The sequence below is a fragment of the Calypte anna genome, chromosome 1 (assembly GCF_003957555.1).
Source record: "Calypte anna isolate BGI_N300 chromosome 1, bCalAnn1_v1.p, whole genome shotgun sequence".
NCBI classification, from domain to species: domain Eukaryota; kingdom Metazoa; phylum Chordata; class Aves; order Apodiformes; family Trochilidae; genus Calypte; species Calypte anna.
Window position 1 is genome coordinate 57,595,756 of NC_044244.1, and position 15,586 is coordinate 57,611,341.

Genomic DNA, 15,586 nt, shown 5'->3' on the forward strand with positions numbered 1-15,586 from the left:
TGGTTTCTTTTAAAAAACAAAAACAACCCGAATCCTAAAAGCAACAACGTATGTTTATTTTAAATGCATCCGCTAAATATTTACACTGCAAGCAAGCTAAAAAAAAAAAAAAAAAAAAAAAAAAAAAAGATAAATTGGAACTTTTTGTCAGTGAACCAGATTGTGAAATGCCTTGAGGGAATAGAAGATTTATTTGGGGAGAGGGGGAGAGGTAGGAATTTTCCATGCTATTGTAAAACACGAGCTCAAATTATATGATCCCACAGCCAGTGAATTGGAAAGCTTCAATCAGCTGCCTTTTTTATTTTTTTTTCCTTCCTCTCTTTTCTGTAAAGAGGAGGGGGGGAAGACAGAAGTGTTTCACCAACTTCTGTTGACTGTTCCTTTTTTCTCCTGATTGAAATGTGTTGTTAAACAAGATCCCACATAATCTCAGCAGAGGGTTTCTCTCGCTCGCTCCCTCTCCTTCTGGGAAGCCGCGATCAGTGCCATCGGCGCTTGATTATTTGCAAACTCCCTTCTCTGCCTTTTTTTTTTTTTCTTTTTTTTTTTTTTTCCTTTTTTTTTCCTCCTCTCCGACTCGGTCTCCGTCTCCCTCTCTCTCCCTTCATCTCTCTCTCCCTTTCTCTCACCCCCAGTGCAACTTTTGCGGACGCCCCGGCACACGCAGCCATGCCGCGCTGAGAGCGGGGGCACCGCGCCAGCCCCCCTCCTTCCCTTCTTCCCTTCCTCCCTCCCTCTCTCTCTCCCTCCCTCCCTCCTTCCCTCCCTCCCTCTCTCCTTCCTTTCCTCCCTCCCTCCCTCCCTCCCTCCCCTCCTCCTTCCCTCCCTCCCTCCCTCCCCAGCGCCGCCGTCCCGAGCCGGGGGGCCCCGCCGCCCGCCGCCCCTGCCCGGCCCCGCGCCTCGCCCCGGCCCCGGCCCCGGCCCGGCCCGGCCCGGCCCGGCCCGGCGCCGCCGCCCCCCGCCCGCTCGCCGCCCGCCCCGGCCGCGTCGGAGGGCCGGCAGCGGGGCTGGATGTGCCCGGCTCCCCCCGCGCTGAGGCGGGCAGCGATGCAGAAGGCAGGCGGCAGCTTCGCCTCCGCCGAGAGACACCCGCTCAAGATGGCAGATGTGTGTTGAGTTTGGGGGGCTGCGATCTCGCGTCGTTCGTGGCGGCGTTGCCATGAATAACAGGCGTCCTTGCACCGATGGCCCCCATGTACGAAGGTAAGCCCCGACCCGGCACGGCACGGCCCGCCCTGCCGGCACCCTTCGCCCAGCTCCGGGAAGGGGAGGGGGGGGGGGGAACCGGGGGTCCCCGGCCGGCCGCGGCTCGCCGTCCCCCCGGCGTTGTTGCGGGGAGGCTGGCGGCAGCGCACCCCCGCCCTGCCCGGCGCCCGGCGGGGAGCGGGGCGAGGCGCGGGTCTCCGCTCGGCACTGAAACCCCTTCTGCCCCTCTTAACCCCCCACGGTCCCGGGCGCTCGGGCCGCGGCGGGGGGCGGTGGGTGAAGTCCGTGCCGGTGCCGAGCAGAACAATGAGGTGGACGAAGCTTGCCCTGCGCCTCCGTGTGTGTGTGCGTGTGTGTGCCTGCCTGCCTGCCTGCCAGCCTTGCTTGCCTGCCCCTTGCTGCAGTTTTCCTTTCCAGAACCGGCCACCCCGCTCCTTTTGCCGGTTTCTTAGGAGTTCTCTCCGCCTGGGCTCTCCTCCGGGGCTTGGAGACCCCGCGGGCAGCGGCAGCGGGGACGGGGCTGCCGGCAGGCGCCTGTCAGCTCCTCCGTGTTCTCCTTCAGCCCAACCCGGGCTGCAGCGAGAAGCCCAAGTGCCCTAACTTAGTTTTTTTCGGGTTATAAAAGAAAAAAACAGAACAAAATACGAGGGTTAGGGAGAGAGTTATGTGTTAGATGGGTGCGTTTTTCAGGGTGGCTGTTTAAATAGAAAACCACAATATATAAAATTAGAAAATGTATCGGGGTTGATTTAAATCCCCTCACGATGCGTTTATCGTCCCTCGGTACCCCTCCCGGCTCGGTGCTGACCGGAAAGCGTTACATAAACCGGAGGGACATCCATCCGGAGGGCGCTTTATCCCGACAAGGCACCGGTCGGTCCGTGGCGGCGGAGACCCAGGCGCCCGGCTCAGGGGGGTAGCTGGGGGGTGGGAGACGGCACAGGCACAGGGACACACGGTACTTTTTTCCCTTTGGCGAGGCCGGTAAAACTTATCTAAGGAGAAAATCGAGCCTGGGCTGCAGCGGCCGAGAGGAGGGCGCTCGGCGGGTGGTGTAAAGTTACCGGCCCGCCGGGTTATTTGTGGGCAGCCCCGGGCTCACCGGCGGTGCGGAGTTTGGACCCCGCGGGAGACAGGCAGACAAAGAGGAGCGTTTTCGGCAGCGGGGGAAGGACGGCCGTCCCTTCCCGCTCTCTCCGCTGCCAGGCACCGGGCTGCCGGAGCCCGGGGGCTGCGACGCCGCCGGGCGGAGCGGAGAGGACGCGGTAGCGGCGGCGGGGCCCTGCGCGGCGGCGGGCCGGTGCCGGCGGAGGGGCCGCGGCGGGCCCGGGGTGCCGGTAGGGGCCGGCCCGCCGTGGGCGCCCTCTGCCGGTCGCGCCGCGCTGCCGAGCGGCCTCGGCCCCTGAGCCCGGGCAGCCCCCTGTACCCGGGCTACCCCCGGCGCTTCCAACGACAGCGGGCGGCCGCGGGGTCCTGCCGCGGGCAGGGTGAGGCTGCCGCCGCCGCCTGACCGCCGCCCTCTGCCGCGGCGGGGAGGTCGCAGCTCCGGCGCGTACCTGCCTGGCCCCCGTCCGCGGTCCTCTAGTCTGGCCCTGCCTGTCCCGCCCCCGGCGCGGCATCGGGCCACCGGCGGGCCAGTGAGGCCTGTCCGGCATCGCATCGCCCGCCGCTGAGCCTGCCCAGCCCCTCCCGAGCGGGCGCCGCTGGCAGGGTGGGTAATGCGGCGATTCTTCTGAAGTTCGCTCCTCTTCCGGCCGCATCCGCCGGGCGGGCGGCGGTTCGGGGCGGTGAGGTGCCCCGCGACGGGCGGCGGCGCCCGGCGGCACCGCAGCGGCTGGGGAGGCGTGAGGCGCGGGGCCTGCGGTCAGCCCGGCCGCGCTCCCCTTCCCGGAGCGCCGCAGCGGGCGCCCGCCGAGTGCCGGCACGGCCGCCTCCCCGGAGCCGGCCAGGGGAGGGAAAGAAAAAGGAAAGGAGGCCTCGGCCGCAGCCAGGGCGGGCAGGGCGCCGGCTTCCTCCCGGGGAGGAGGCGGCGGTGCCGCACCGGAGCGTGCGGTGGAAGTTTAGCGGTTCCTTAGAGCATCCTAACTTCAGCAGCGCCCGCCCTTCTGCCTGACTGGAAACAGAACAGAAAAAATGCTCTGAAAAGCAACCCTTTTAAAACAAATTCCCTGCAGCCGGTACAGAAGGGGCCGTGTCCAGGCTCTGCAGCGCGCCTCAAGCCTTGAAGTAGGTGAATATCCCAAATGGCAGAGCCAGTAGATACTGTAAAGGCTGATAGGGATTGTTTTATTTGCTTTGTATTGCGATACGTTTGTGGGTTAAATTGCTGCTGGCTGGCTTCAAGGGAGGCAGAGGAGGGGTTAATTAATGTTTTTTCGCCTCCTAGTTGCCATGAGAGGTCCTCAGAATTCCCTGCAATATCGCAGTGCGTAGATAAAAACTCACTTATTGCAGGGGATGCAATTTCCTCCTTGGAAGGAGGCAAGGGCTGCCATCCTCCCTTACAAGCCCCGTGTTACAGGGATAACAATTCTGGTCCGTAGCCCTCCTCTGGAGCATCAGTTACAGTCAGGCCACTGAGGAGAGCACAAGAGCAGAGGGGCTGGACCAGCTCTGGGGCTAGCAGTGGCTTCTCTGCTCGTGGTCTTGGCCAAGTAGTCTCTGGTGACACACACACACACACACACACACGGCCACTATCACAAATCAGGGGAGGGGAGGTGAAACAGTATCTCCAGAATACGGTAGGCTCTTTGACTGAAAAGGTGCCCCGGGAGGAAATGTGACACCTCGGAGGGCTTACGAAATGGTTCTAGTAGAAATTTAAGTGAGTAATAACATAGAGCACATGCAGAAAGTCACCCGCAATTCTCGACGTGGGGGTGAGGGCAGTGTGTGCCTGTGCAGAGCAACCGGCTTAAAAATTGGTTCTAGGGAGGAGGGTGGTGCCTCACCTGATATTAATAGGCAAGGCATGATAAATAAGTAAATACCTGGTGTGAAATCCTCCCCCTCACGCACTGTTGTAAGGAGAATTTTCCCATTTTTAAGGAATTCAGAGTTTTTGCTGTCATCTTCTCCTCTGCTGGATTTTATTTGTCCGCTTTTTTCCCCGGTGTTGCAGACCTGAGCAGTAAAAGGAGCAACATAAAAAGCTACCAAGTAAAATAAACCAGAAGTAACACCGTAATACTATGTTTGACCTGGATTTTTTTGGTTGTGAGCCACATGGGAAAATGCATTGGGCTTCAGAGTGGGCCTCATCAGGTATAATCCTGCATAGCCTCTGCTCCAGAGTTGGGCAAACTAGTGGTCACTGTCTCACTGAGGACTGGAGATCTGGCTTCCTCAGAGCTGGCTGTATTGGCTTCAGGGGCAGCAGACCAGCCTATGGCAGGTGAGAATCTGGGTTTTTGGACTCTCCTCTGGGCAATGTTGCCTTCACTGTGCAAAATTGTCATTGGTGCACATGTCGTGTGACATTTCCTCCTGTGCAGAGAACAGACCCAGGCTCTATGGACCTGGGGAGACTGCATTTCATGAGGACTTAACTGCTTGACATCATCAGTGTATGGTCTCTGGGTAGCTTTCTGCCCTGGGCTGGTGTGTCCATTGATATTCAAGGTTCGTTGTACCCATAGTCCTTCATAAGTGGGTAAAAAAAGGTGTTCATACACTTTCACCTTTATTTTCTGGCTTTGTTCCTCTTTGCTTTGCTTCTTTCTTATCCCTGACAACTTTGTTGCAACTCAGGGTGTATTTTTAGCAGCCACATAGGTAGTTTTCTGTGTGGGTGGCTTATGGAATTAATCTTGGTAATATTTGTAAATTACACCTTACCACCAGTGCTGCTGCTGGAGCTCAGCACAGGCAGGGACCTGCCCACACTCCGTCCTTGTCACATAAGGGGCTGGGAAATCCTGAAACCCTGATCCCGGATGCATTGCAGATGAGATCCTGTTTAACGCCAGGAACCGGCCAACCCTGCTGGGTTTTGAGTGCATCCTCAAATCTCGTTAAAGTGCACAAAACTTGCTCATCAGGGAGGCAGCACCAGTGAGGCGTAGCAAAGGTCTTTACCCCAAAGTTTGTGCAGGGAGGTGATAACTCAGAGGCGCTTCCTGTTTATGAATTAATAACCAGAACTTAAACCACCTCAATGCTGGGACCAAAAGTTTTTATTAGCTCAGGATATGGCTATAGCCAGGATAACAGGAAGCCCCCTCCAGTTCTAATTATTGTTCTTATCATGCTGCCACATCTAGCGATTAAATGGGTTTGAGATGTAATGGGTGAAAAATGCTGTTTTATTTTCAGAAGTGGAATGAGAACTGTCGGCACCAGGGGCAGGGGCAAGCAGACAAACAATGTGGTTGGACAAAGAGGCAAGCACAGTTACTTGCCACGGCCCTTGGACTCCATGCAGCATGTTCCTCTGCATGGCTGGAGCAGGTGGGGAAAACCTCCTGGCTTCTGTTGGACACCTTAGCTGGCCAGGAAAATGAAGTAATTTTCATTTTCCTGTGCCTCGGTTTCTCTATTTATCCAGTGGTTGTTATTTACTGCCCACTTCCATGTGGTGCTTTGAAACCAGTGGATGTGGTTTCATATACACTGGGTAAGACCTGGCAATGACTCCTCATTTGGGTAGATCTTCTACTGATTGGGGACAGCCCAGACACGTCCTTGATGACTTTGCGAGTTTTGAACTTAAAACAACCTCTGGAAGTCAGACCATTTATTCAGAGGCAGATAATGTACTCTAAGAGGCTAAACGAATAAGGCTCAGTGTTGGCCACATCACAGCAATGCATGCAAAAATGTGTGGATACTTGGTCAGAAGGAAAGTTATGGGAAGTCAGATCATGAAAGGCTTGCTGACCTGGGCATGGAGTAAATCCCTGTACTGATGGAGTGGGTCCTAGGTGATAGTGTTAGAGCAGTCCTGCCAGATGTTGAGCTCAAGGGCAAGTTCAACCACCTTCTGCTCAGACTGGGCTGAGGCACCAGTATGAGACAGATTAGACCACCTGGGTGCAGCTGGGATAGCATATACCTTCTAGCAAGACACCTGAGAAGGGGAGTTTGCAAAGGCATTCAGTGGTGGGCTGACAGCTACTACAGTGTCCCCATCCCTGTGTCTGTAAGGAACGGGTAGGCTGAGAGTGGATGTTTTTGAAAGTTCCACCCTTTTCCTCCCTTTCCCAATTTAAGAAGATATTTTAAGGTCTGTGCCTAAATTTAAGCTCACAGGCAGTGCTGCTGACTTCATTAGAATTGTTTATGTCTTTAAAGCTGGCCACATGCTGAATTACCTTTCTGACTCATGGCCTCTATAGCTTCATCAGTCCACTTAAAAAAATGAGGTTGTTTCCTCACCCTTACTAGGAAGTCTCTGCCCTCTGAATGTGAAATGGTTAATTGGTGAATAGCAAGAAGTGAGATTTAGAAGCTATTTAGAGGAAAGGTTGTTTCTTCAGCTATTTACATTCCCTATTAGAGGCCAAGGTGTTTAACAGGAGGCCTTCTCTCTTGAAAAGAATTCCTCCTAGCAGTACAGAGTTCAGCTTTTGTTTTGAAAACAAACCCGAGTGATAATTCCACTCCAGACAGGGCATTAAGCAATTTGTCTGTTTCTTACAGGGAAAGAGTAGAAGCATGTTACTGCTTCCCCCAGTTTACAGCACAGAGGTACAGACCACATCTGAATCCTCTCTTATTTGGCTGCATCAGCTGCTGAGGTCCTTCCTCTGGAAATGATAAGTGCATGTATTTTAGAACCACTCAGATAGGTTTCAGATAGGTTTCAGAGTTGGGTAATTTCTATAGTAAAATTCATTCTTTTAAGACCTCCTCACACAGGTGATCTGAGCAGCAGCCCCCACCTCGGTAGGCCGGGAAGGGCAGTGCCACATTGCAAAGTACCAAAAGAATTCAATAGTTGGGTTTATTTATTTAAGGGAGGTAGTAATAAGCTGCAATAGTGAGTGTTTATACAATGCTGTATATGTTCAAGTGATAAATGAAGAGTGGCTGTCTGATCCAAGCCACTGACAGGATGGTGCCAAGGAATGGAATCTTATTCAGAGGGAGGGTGCAAAATAGCCATTGGGTGGTAAGGGTCCTTGGGATAAGAACCCCTCAAGCAGCTCTTGGGCTCAGTTCTGATTTTGGAGATCATAGTGGAGATCAGCAGCAGCACCCCTGGAACTCATGGAGCTATGTGGTGGGGGGAAGGGCCATCTCTGTGCAGTGAGCCTTAGCCCATCTGCATCGCGTTCTGGAGGGAGAGGGAGCTTTAATGCTGGGTGAGGGATGTCATACTTTGCTCCCGTGGTTTTCTTAAGGATTTCCTACTGAATGGAATATTCGCTTGGAGAAGCTGAAGTTCACTCTTTATTCAGGCTTTGTTCTCTGTCCTGCTCACCTTCCGGGGCCTGTGCTTGGCTCTGATAGGATGAAGTGAGAACAATTGCTTACAGCTCTTACCCTGAAAAGTGGGAAAGGTCACTCTGCAAGGCAGTGGTATTTGCCAGAGATATTTGGGAAACTCAGAAGGGCAGCTGTCTTCCCTGTTCATTATAACCTTTAATCCTTAAAAGCATTAGCAAGACCTGGAACAATGGTGTTACACAGCAAAACCCTGCAGCCTAATGTCTCCTTGGCTTCTAAACACTGACAGGTTTATCTTGGTCTGTGGGCTATGCTGAAATGCCAAAGAAACTTAGCTGTCACCAAAAATCATTGAAATCATAGGAAGGAGGCATAGGAAAGACTTCAAAAAGTTTTGAGGTTGTTCTGTACCAAATGCATGCTTGTCTAGCATGCTTCCTAACACACCTATCCAACATGTTGCCCAGGTATTGAGGACCCACAGCCTGCCCAGGATGTCATTGCTGCCTTTAGCTGCCTTTGTAATTAAATAGATTTTACATTGTAACTCCACTCTGCTTTGCTTGTTGTGATTCCTTGTCCTATCAATAGTGAGTGTGGAAAAAACTATTCTTTGACATGTCTCTCCTTGGCTTAGAGGAGATGCTTCCTTATGCTAGATCCTATCTCAGACACATCCTCCATCTTTTCCTGGGTCTTGTTTTCTGCAGCTCTGACCATCCTCCTGCTAATCTGCATTCCCTTGAGCTAGTCCACCTCTCTCTTGAATGGCACTGCCACATCACAGTGCTTTACCAGGGGTCTTGTGCTGGCCAAGTAGAGCAGAAGTATCCTTCATGTTTCTTATAGGCAGTGCTCCTGTTTGGTTCTAAGTTTTGCACTGTGGCATCATTCACCTGTGTGTACCTTATGATGTGCTGTGGCTCCCAGGTCCTGTTAAAGAGGTCTGATGCCTCATGAGCCTTTTTTTGTCCTCTCTGTGTGGAGATAGTCATACTACTTAAGGGTATGATTTTTGTGTATGTTCCATTTGAATTTCATCCTGTACCTTTCAATTTTATCAGGGTTGTTTTGAATTCTAATGTAATGCCCCCAGTTTTGCAGTCCCTTTCTCCCTGGTGTCACCTGACAATTTAAAAAAAGCACAATCTCTGTTTCTTCACCAAGATCAGATTTGTTTTTCACTCCACACTCCCAGACAGAAAGCACAGAAAATCAATTGTTTCATAAAAAAAATAGAACCTTTCCCCAAAAATATAAAGGACACTGAAAAAAACACAAAACACTCAGCTTTATTTTCACACCTCCTATTCTTTTACTGTCCTTGAGTGCTTTTGAAGTATTCCTAAGAACACTTTTATTTGTTGTAGTAGTGCCAGTGCCAAACAAAAGCAGGACCTTACAGCACTAGGCATGATGTTTACATGAAGGGGTAAATAGTTCCCACCCTGGAGAATGTGCATTTTATGTTGATGAAGAGACAGGAGGGTGGATTATACAAACCAGCTGGACTCTTTGAGGAGAGGAAATCACAATGTGTGGGTTTCCTTTGTGTATTTTTTGACAGGGGTTCATTTGTGGAAAAGAGGGGTGGGCTGCAGGTTGAGAAAAAGTAAGGAACAAGAGAGAAGAGGAGAGAGACAGGTAGGGAAGGAAGATGAGGACAAGTGACTGTAACAGGAGAGAGGGAGGTGATCCTTGAAAAGCACAGGGGCTGAGGCTGTCACAGTCAAGACCAGCAGGAACAGAAAGCTGGGTGAATTGCTGAAGATGTCACCTTGGACTGTTTGTAGCTGCCCTGCTGGCATCAGTTTCTCCCAGGTTTTTCCCTGCAGTTGTCTCTAACAACCTCCTTTGGAAAGCCGGATAGGTGAGTACAGGAGATCATACCTGTATTGTAATGCTCATAGGCAGGATGTAGAGACCGTGTAGGGATTTCCCAGCTGGTGTTGAGACCAGAGGAAAAGGTGATGCTAATAGCATTCCAGTAAGACTTCTGAGCCTGCTCTTCATGCTTGGGAAATACTGCTGAGGCAGAGACTGTCCGAAATTCCAATACTTTTTTATGATCTGAGATCCTTGTGATTTCCTCCCTTGCTGCCAGTGCTCTTCCCATGATGAAGGTAGCTGTGGGGGACAAATTTCATCTGCCATCCTCTCTCTTCCTCCCTGGCAGGCCGTGCATGCTTAATTTTTCTGTAGGCTGCACATGCTGTTTCTAAGGGCACGTGTAACTGTTTTACCCTCTGTCCTCATGCCTTACTATCAGTCCTGGAGGCTGGAATGGGTATGAGTGGCAGAGGCACAGTCATCAGGATCTAAGAACATGGGTGAGATCCACACGTGCATCGTGCCACGAATGGATGTGCATAGCCCGAAGGCTGGGTGTGTTTTAGGCATATGAGGCTAAACATACAGTTCTGTCTTGTAGCAGGCCAAGCATTCTGTGTGTTTGGCAGTGAGTCTATAAAGTTATGGTTTTCTCTTGGGTGAAGAGAGCAAGAAAACCTCTTTTTTTTTCTTCTAGTTTGGGGTCAAGGTGTTTATTTGCTACTGGATGTGATCCAGTGGATTCAGTGTGTCTCTGTTTATTTTTGCTTGAAGACATGACTTTTTTTTCCTAGTTGCAGATCGTAAAGGCACATGGGATGGCAGATAGCCAGCAAGCTCCCTAACTATTAGCTGTCTTGGTGGGGTGTTACGCTAACACTGCTGGAGGGAATGTTACAGCAGACGATGGAGTGGGTTGATGGAGACTTGGACTCCAGCAGCAAGGCTCAGAAATTGCCCAGTCCCAGAAAACTTGGAGAACATATCAAAGAAAGTTTGGTTTCTCAGGAAGCTCCTTTAGCTTTCCCAGAATGTTTTTACTTGTAGGCAAAATTTGTAAGCATTCTTTTATTTTTAAAATGCAGTGTGTATTCTGCTCTTGTCTGCAGCAGTGCCAACACAGTCGATGTATTTATCTTTTCCCTGTTAACACTTGCCATTCCTGGAACGTCTCCTGCTCAGCAGCTGTTTGTAGGTGGGTTTTTTTTCTCTCCCATCATCATGTACCTTTCCTTCCTCTTCAAGGCATCCATAAACCTCTGACAGTGACATCATAGGTGTTTCCATAGCAACAGATTATGATACTAGAACAGAGGATAATATCAAACAGGAGGAGGAAGAGATAAATTGTGGTGTTTATATTTGTGTGACTGAGGGCTTGATTATATTCCTACATTTCTTCAGAGGATGTTGTCTGCCTGGTTTCTCCTCTGTTTATCTTACGTGCCTTTTAAAGGTTAGGAAAAAGTGAAGGAAAAAAAAAAAGACCTGAAGGTCAGAACAATACAGACACATATCTTTTATAGTCTTTGTGTAAACCTAGGCTAAGATTCAAATTTTTTTTATCTCAGTGGTAGCTCTCCTGTGTCTCCTGAGAGTAATCTAGTCTGGAGAAAACTTGGAGGCATAATAATCCCTTGGTGCAGCTTCACTTTTATTTTAATCGAGTTATTTGTAGCCACTGGCAGTTGGGATCCCAAGTCAAGGATCTCTGTGCTACAAACATGGCACGACATTGCTCCCAGGAGCTCATAACCTGTATTTGAGAAAGGATGCAACAGGTGCTCAGATCAGCCAGCTCTGACATGGGGAGGAAAGGGAGAAGTATCCCAAAAAGAAATATATCAGCAGAAGTGTGAGCTCTAGACAATACTTGAGCCTGGTCATGGCAAAGGTGATCTGAGCTTCATCCCAGTGTTAACTTTTTGCAGTGCTGTTTCTGGAAGTGCTTGCTGGGCATGGTTTGTGACCATCTGCACAGTTCTTTCATCGCTTCGAGCTGTCTCCCCAACAGGATTGCAAAAGGATGGATATCTGTGTTGCTCCATGCTTACATTAGTAGGAACTCTATCTGTTTGCTTAAAGCATGAACCTGAATGTGAAGAACATCTAGCCAAAATGCATAAGGTTTTTTTTTTCTCATAGGCAGCATTTAGTGTTGACAAATTGCAAAAGGTGAGGATTTTCAGGAGGTTTCTATTTTGCCTCTAAATAGCAGTAATTTCTGGTCATCATTGCTATTTTCTTATTTAGATGATTGACTTCAGAAGCTAGGAAAAGATTTCCAAGAAAACCCTCTTGGATATCCTCATAACTGTGTGTGTATAAACTTTATTCTTCCTCTTCTGGCAAAATTTACAGGGAGTTAAACAGCCATTGCTAATCTTTAAAATACCCAGACTAGGGTCACCTCTAATCTAGTGATGCTCTTGAGCACCCTAACGTTGACAAATGCTTTTGATCCTGTGCTTAGGAGCTGTGGTGCACCAGGAAGGAGTACAGGGGAGGGATCTGAGCAGAGCAGTAATCCATAACGTGTCAGCTAGCTTCAGCAACACAATGGGGCACAGAGGTGTGTAACAGAGCTCTTTCCATTAGAGAAGTTCCGTGACGTGCTGCAGAACGAGGCCTGGGCCATTAATGGAGCAGTGCTAAGATGAGGTGGTACCCAGCCTCCAGCTCACAAGGCATCAGAGCACAGGAGCTTTCTGGAGTCTTGCAGGCTGCTGATGGGTTTGGTGGCCGTGTTGAGCAAAGACTTTTTGGTCCAGCTTAGTGCCACCAGGATGTGGAGAAGTTGGCAAGTAGGAGGGAACTCTTGAGTTACTCAAACTCTGCAATGCTGTTAGGATTTAAAGCTGCTCAGAAGATAGGTGAGCACAGAACACCTTGGTAGGAATTAGTAGTTAGGTCACCTTCATGGAAGCTTATTGGGAGCCAGTAGAGATCACAAAGGACTGATGAGGTGTGTTTCCCATGTGCAGTGCCAGCATAGCATGCTAGCCCCAGTTTCTGAGCAGGCTGACAGCATTGATCTGCAGAGTCTGGCTTCCTCAGTCACAGCCTCAGTGTGCTGGGGGCAAGGGAAACTGGAATGAAGTCCTTTGCAATGGGAAAAGAGATCGCAACCTTTCCTCTGAAGCCAGAATTAAAATGAAAGGACAGCTCTTGGCTACAGCCAGAGGATGTGGTGAAGAAACCCAGAACCTCATAACTACCCCAAGGCATGTGCCTACAAAGGAAGCGGGGATGACATTTAGTCAGGAGTACAATAATAAATTCCTTCATCTCTTCTAGCACTGTCACTGACATCACCAGAAACCTGACTTCCCACTGAACTCCCTTTCTGCATTCTCTCAGCTTCAGAGCACGTGTGCATTTATCAAGTGGGGATAAGAAACAGGTTGCAAACTCCATTGTAAAATAGACATACCACCTGACAAGGACACATGAAACGCAGACAAGAGCATATCCCATTGATGGTGACAATACTTCTTTGGCAGTGTCTTTTTCTCATGGCTTATCTGAGGCTGTGAGCACCTGGATAACAAAAGTGCAGCTTCCATATGCCTGCGCTGCCTGAAAGCCCATGCGAGTCAGAAGGGACAGAAGATGCTGAGCCATGTGTGTGAGAATACAGGTAGAAGAGTGTATGTGTGTGTATGTGTTGGACTCTTTCCATGTTTTCAGGCACATGTAGGAGTGAGCACACGTGTTTGCATGTGGATGCATCCTCTTTGTCTAGAGAAAGCAACGTGGGCCTGATTCTCGCTCGAGCTGTTAGCCCGTTCCCTCAGCAAATTGCATTTGTACCAGGGCTCTTTTCCACTGCAGGGAATGAAGAAGGCAGATTTATTATAAATATAAATTAGGCCTTCTGTCTGTTTGTGAGCTGTCACAGCCTGTACAGGAGGAAATATAAACAAGGTGAATTCAGGGTGTTTATGTGGAGCAATGCTGTGACAGCGTATGTGTTGGCAGGAGTGGTGTCTGCAGTCTCTGCGTAAAGGGGTTGAGTGAGTGGGGAAGGCTGTAAATCACCGTGTGTTCAGGAGGGGACACTGCCACTCTGCCTGTAAAAGGCTGGGAGATTTTTTAAGCAACCTGACTTTTTTTCAGGCTGAAGAAAAGGGTTACTGGAAATCCAGTTCTGAGGAAAATACCGCCCAAGATATTTTGACTAGGAATGATCTGTAATCCACATCCAACAGCTTGCCTCCATCCTGACCCAGAACAGCTGCATGGCTGGCATCTTTTAGACTTCTCTCCCACTGCCAGGTTTTGGTGGCCCTACTGGACCAATTCTTGGGTATCTGCAGCTCTGCTAATGTGCCTTAGGTCTGTATCTTCAGTTATTTAAGTCTTTACCTGGTCCTGATGTAGCTGGCATCTGTATGCAAATCCAATATTCCCTGGGGAATCTGTGTCCATTTAGATGTATTTACCATATTACTCACAGCATATTCAATGTAGGTGAGACCACCTAAATAAAATAACTGTATCTTTTTCAGCATCCCTGCAGGCAGGCACCTGAGCCTGAGTTTTTGCTCAACTGCAAACTCAAGCTACAGACTGTGGAGTTCCCTTCTTTAGGACTGGTCTTGGCTTAAAAGTTATTTCTTGTTCCACCAAAATCATTGCTGTTTCCCAGAGGAGCACTTGAATCATTTTGAATCATTATCAATCCCTACATTTCCTCTCAGCCAGGAAGGGCTGAAGGGGCTTCAGGAAGAGCATGCTTTACAAGGAGATGTGGGCTTTCCCCTGCCGTGCCCTGTTGCAAACAGACACCGAGACTTGCCAAAAAGCCACTGCCTGTAGAAAATACTGTGCAAGGGAAGAAGAAGATAGGATGAGAGTGAATGGCAGGGTAGGGCAGGGTTTAAGGTGGGGATGCCCGATGCTTTTAATAGAATGTACAATAAAAAAGATGCATGTGGCAGCACGTGGGTAGGAGGGAGCTAGGAAATGTGCTTATGTCACTTGGCTTCACTGGTGCAAGTTGCAGGTCATAGTTTTTGATTCGGGTTTCACTGCAGCTGGTATTCCCGTCTGTGTCTTATTATTGCAGGGCTTGTGAAAGGGATGGGACTTTTACTATCCTTGTGTATTTTGTGTCCTTTTGTCCTGTCCCTGCCATCCTCTTCCCCTCTGCCACTCCTTCCCCCAGCACAGCCTTGTCATGTTCAGCCTGGTTGGGTTGAAGATGACCAGCCCACCCAAGGTGTCCATGGCCAAGGGCATATCAAGAACGTTCTGGCTTCCTGTGGGAGCTGAATGCTGGGTGTCAAGACAGCCTGAGCTGTGGGCTGGCAAGCACAGGGGGCTCTGCAGTTGCCCTGGGGCTCAGGGTGAACTTTTTGGGGGCCTAGTGGATGTGTGGGGGAGGAAAAGCACAGGCACGGTTACATGGATGGAACACTCTGTGATTACTGTGAAACACTTGCTGAAAAGGCAGATACTGGGAGTTCCTTGGCTAACTAAACCCAGGGAAGTGGAAGCCTCTCCCAGTGATCTCAGCCCTCCTGCCTTGCCCACTGGGAATGTGGGGAGGACAGGGGAGGTGCTCCTCATCCCATTCTTGGGGTGTCCTGGTGGATGGGCTGCGTGCCAGCCAGCCTGCAGGGACTACATCCCTTTTTTGTTGGAGGTGGCAACCCAGCAGAATGGGAGAGCTGTGAAATCCAACCCTGTGTTGGGACAGGCTACGCATAAGCTCCGTGTAAGCCCCAATTTGAAGGTTTAAAGGGAGCTGAAGTGTGGCACAGAGTGCTACAGCTGAACTTCACCCTTCCTGAGCCTTGACAGCCTGCCAGGAGGGGAACCAAAGGGTAGGACACCCTCTGCCTTCCCAGTAAGGCCAGGAACCTCCAGCTGAACTCCTCGGTCCCAGCAGAAACATTGGATTTGGCTGGGTTTTAAACTGCAAATGTGATTAATCATGGCTAGTGGTTCTGATCCCTGTGGTTTTCAGTAGATGCCCAAAAAGTTGTTGCAATAATGGGCTTGTTCTCTCTGCAACCCAGCTGATTCCATGTATCTTGTTATATATGTTTGTCCCTATAGTTCTGCCTCTTATAACCACTCTTCATCTCTCCAGCCTGGTCACTGCTTCTCTTTGCAGGCAGTGGGCTGAGTTTGGGGCTGGTAGCAG

The 15,586-nt window shown here is 50.2% G+C and overlaps 1 protein-coding gene across 4 annotated transcripts in view; it reads left to right on the forward strand.

The window, feature by feature from the left end:
* Positions 1-962: 962 nt before the first annotated feature.
* Positions 963-15,586, forward strand: part of HIPK2 (homeodomain interacting protein kinase 2) — a 131,931-nt gene continuing 117,307 nt past the window's right edge. For all 4 annotated transcript variants that reach the window (XM_030466797.1, XM_030466815.1, XM_030466805.1 and 1 more), the window contains exon 1: positions 963-1,206. In XM_030466797.1, coding sequence (XP_030322657.1) covers positions 1,188-1,206 — 19 coding nt within the window. In that variant the 5' untranslated portion in view covers positions 963-1,187. The remainder of the gene's footprint in view (positions 1,207-15,586) is intronic.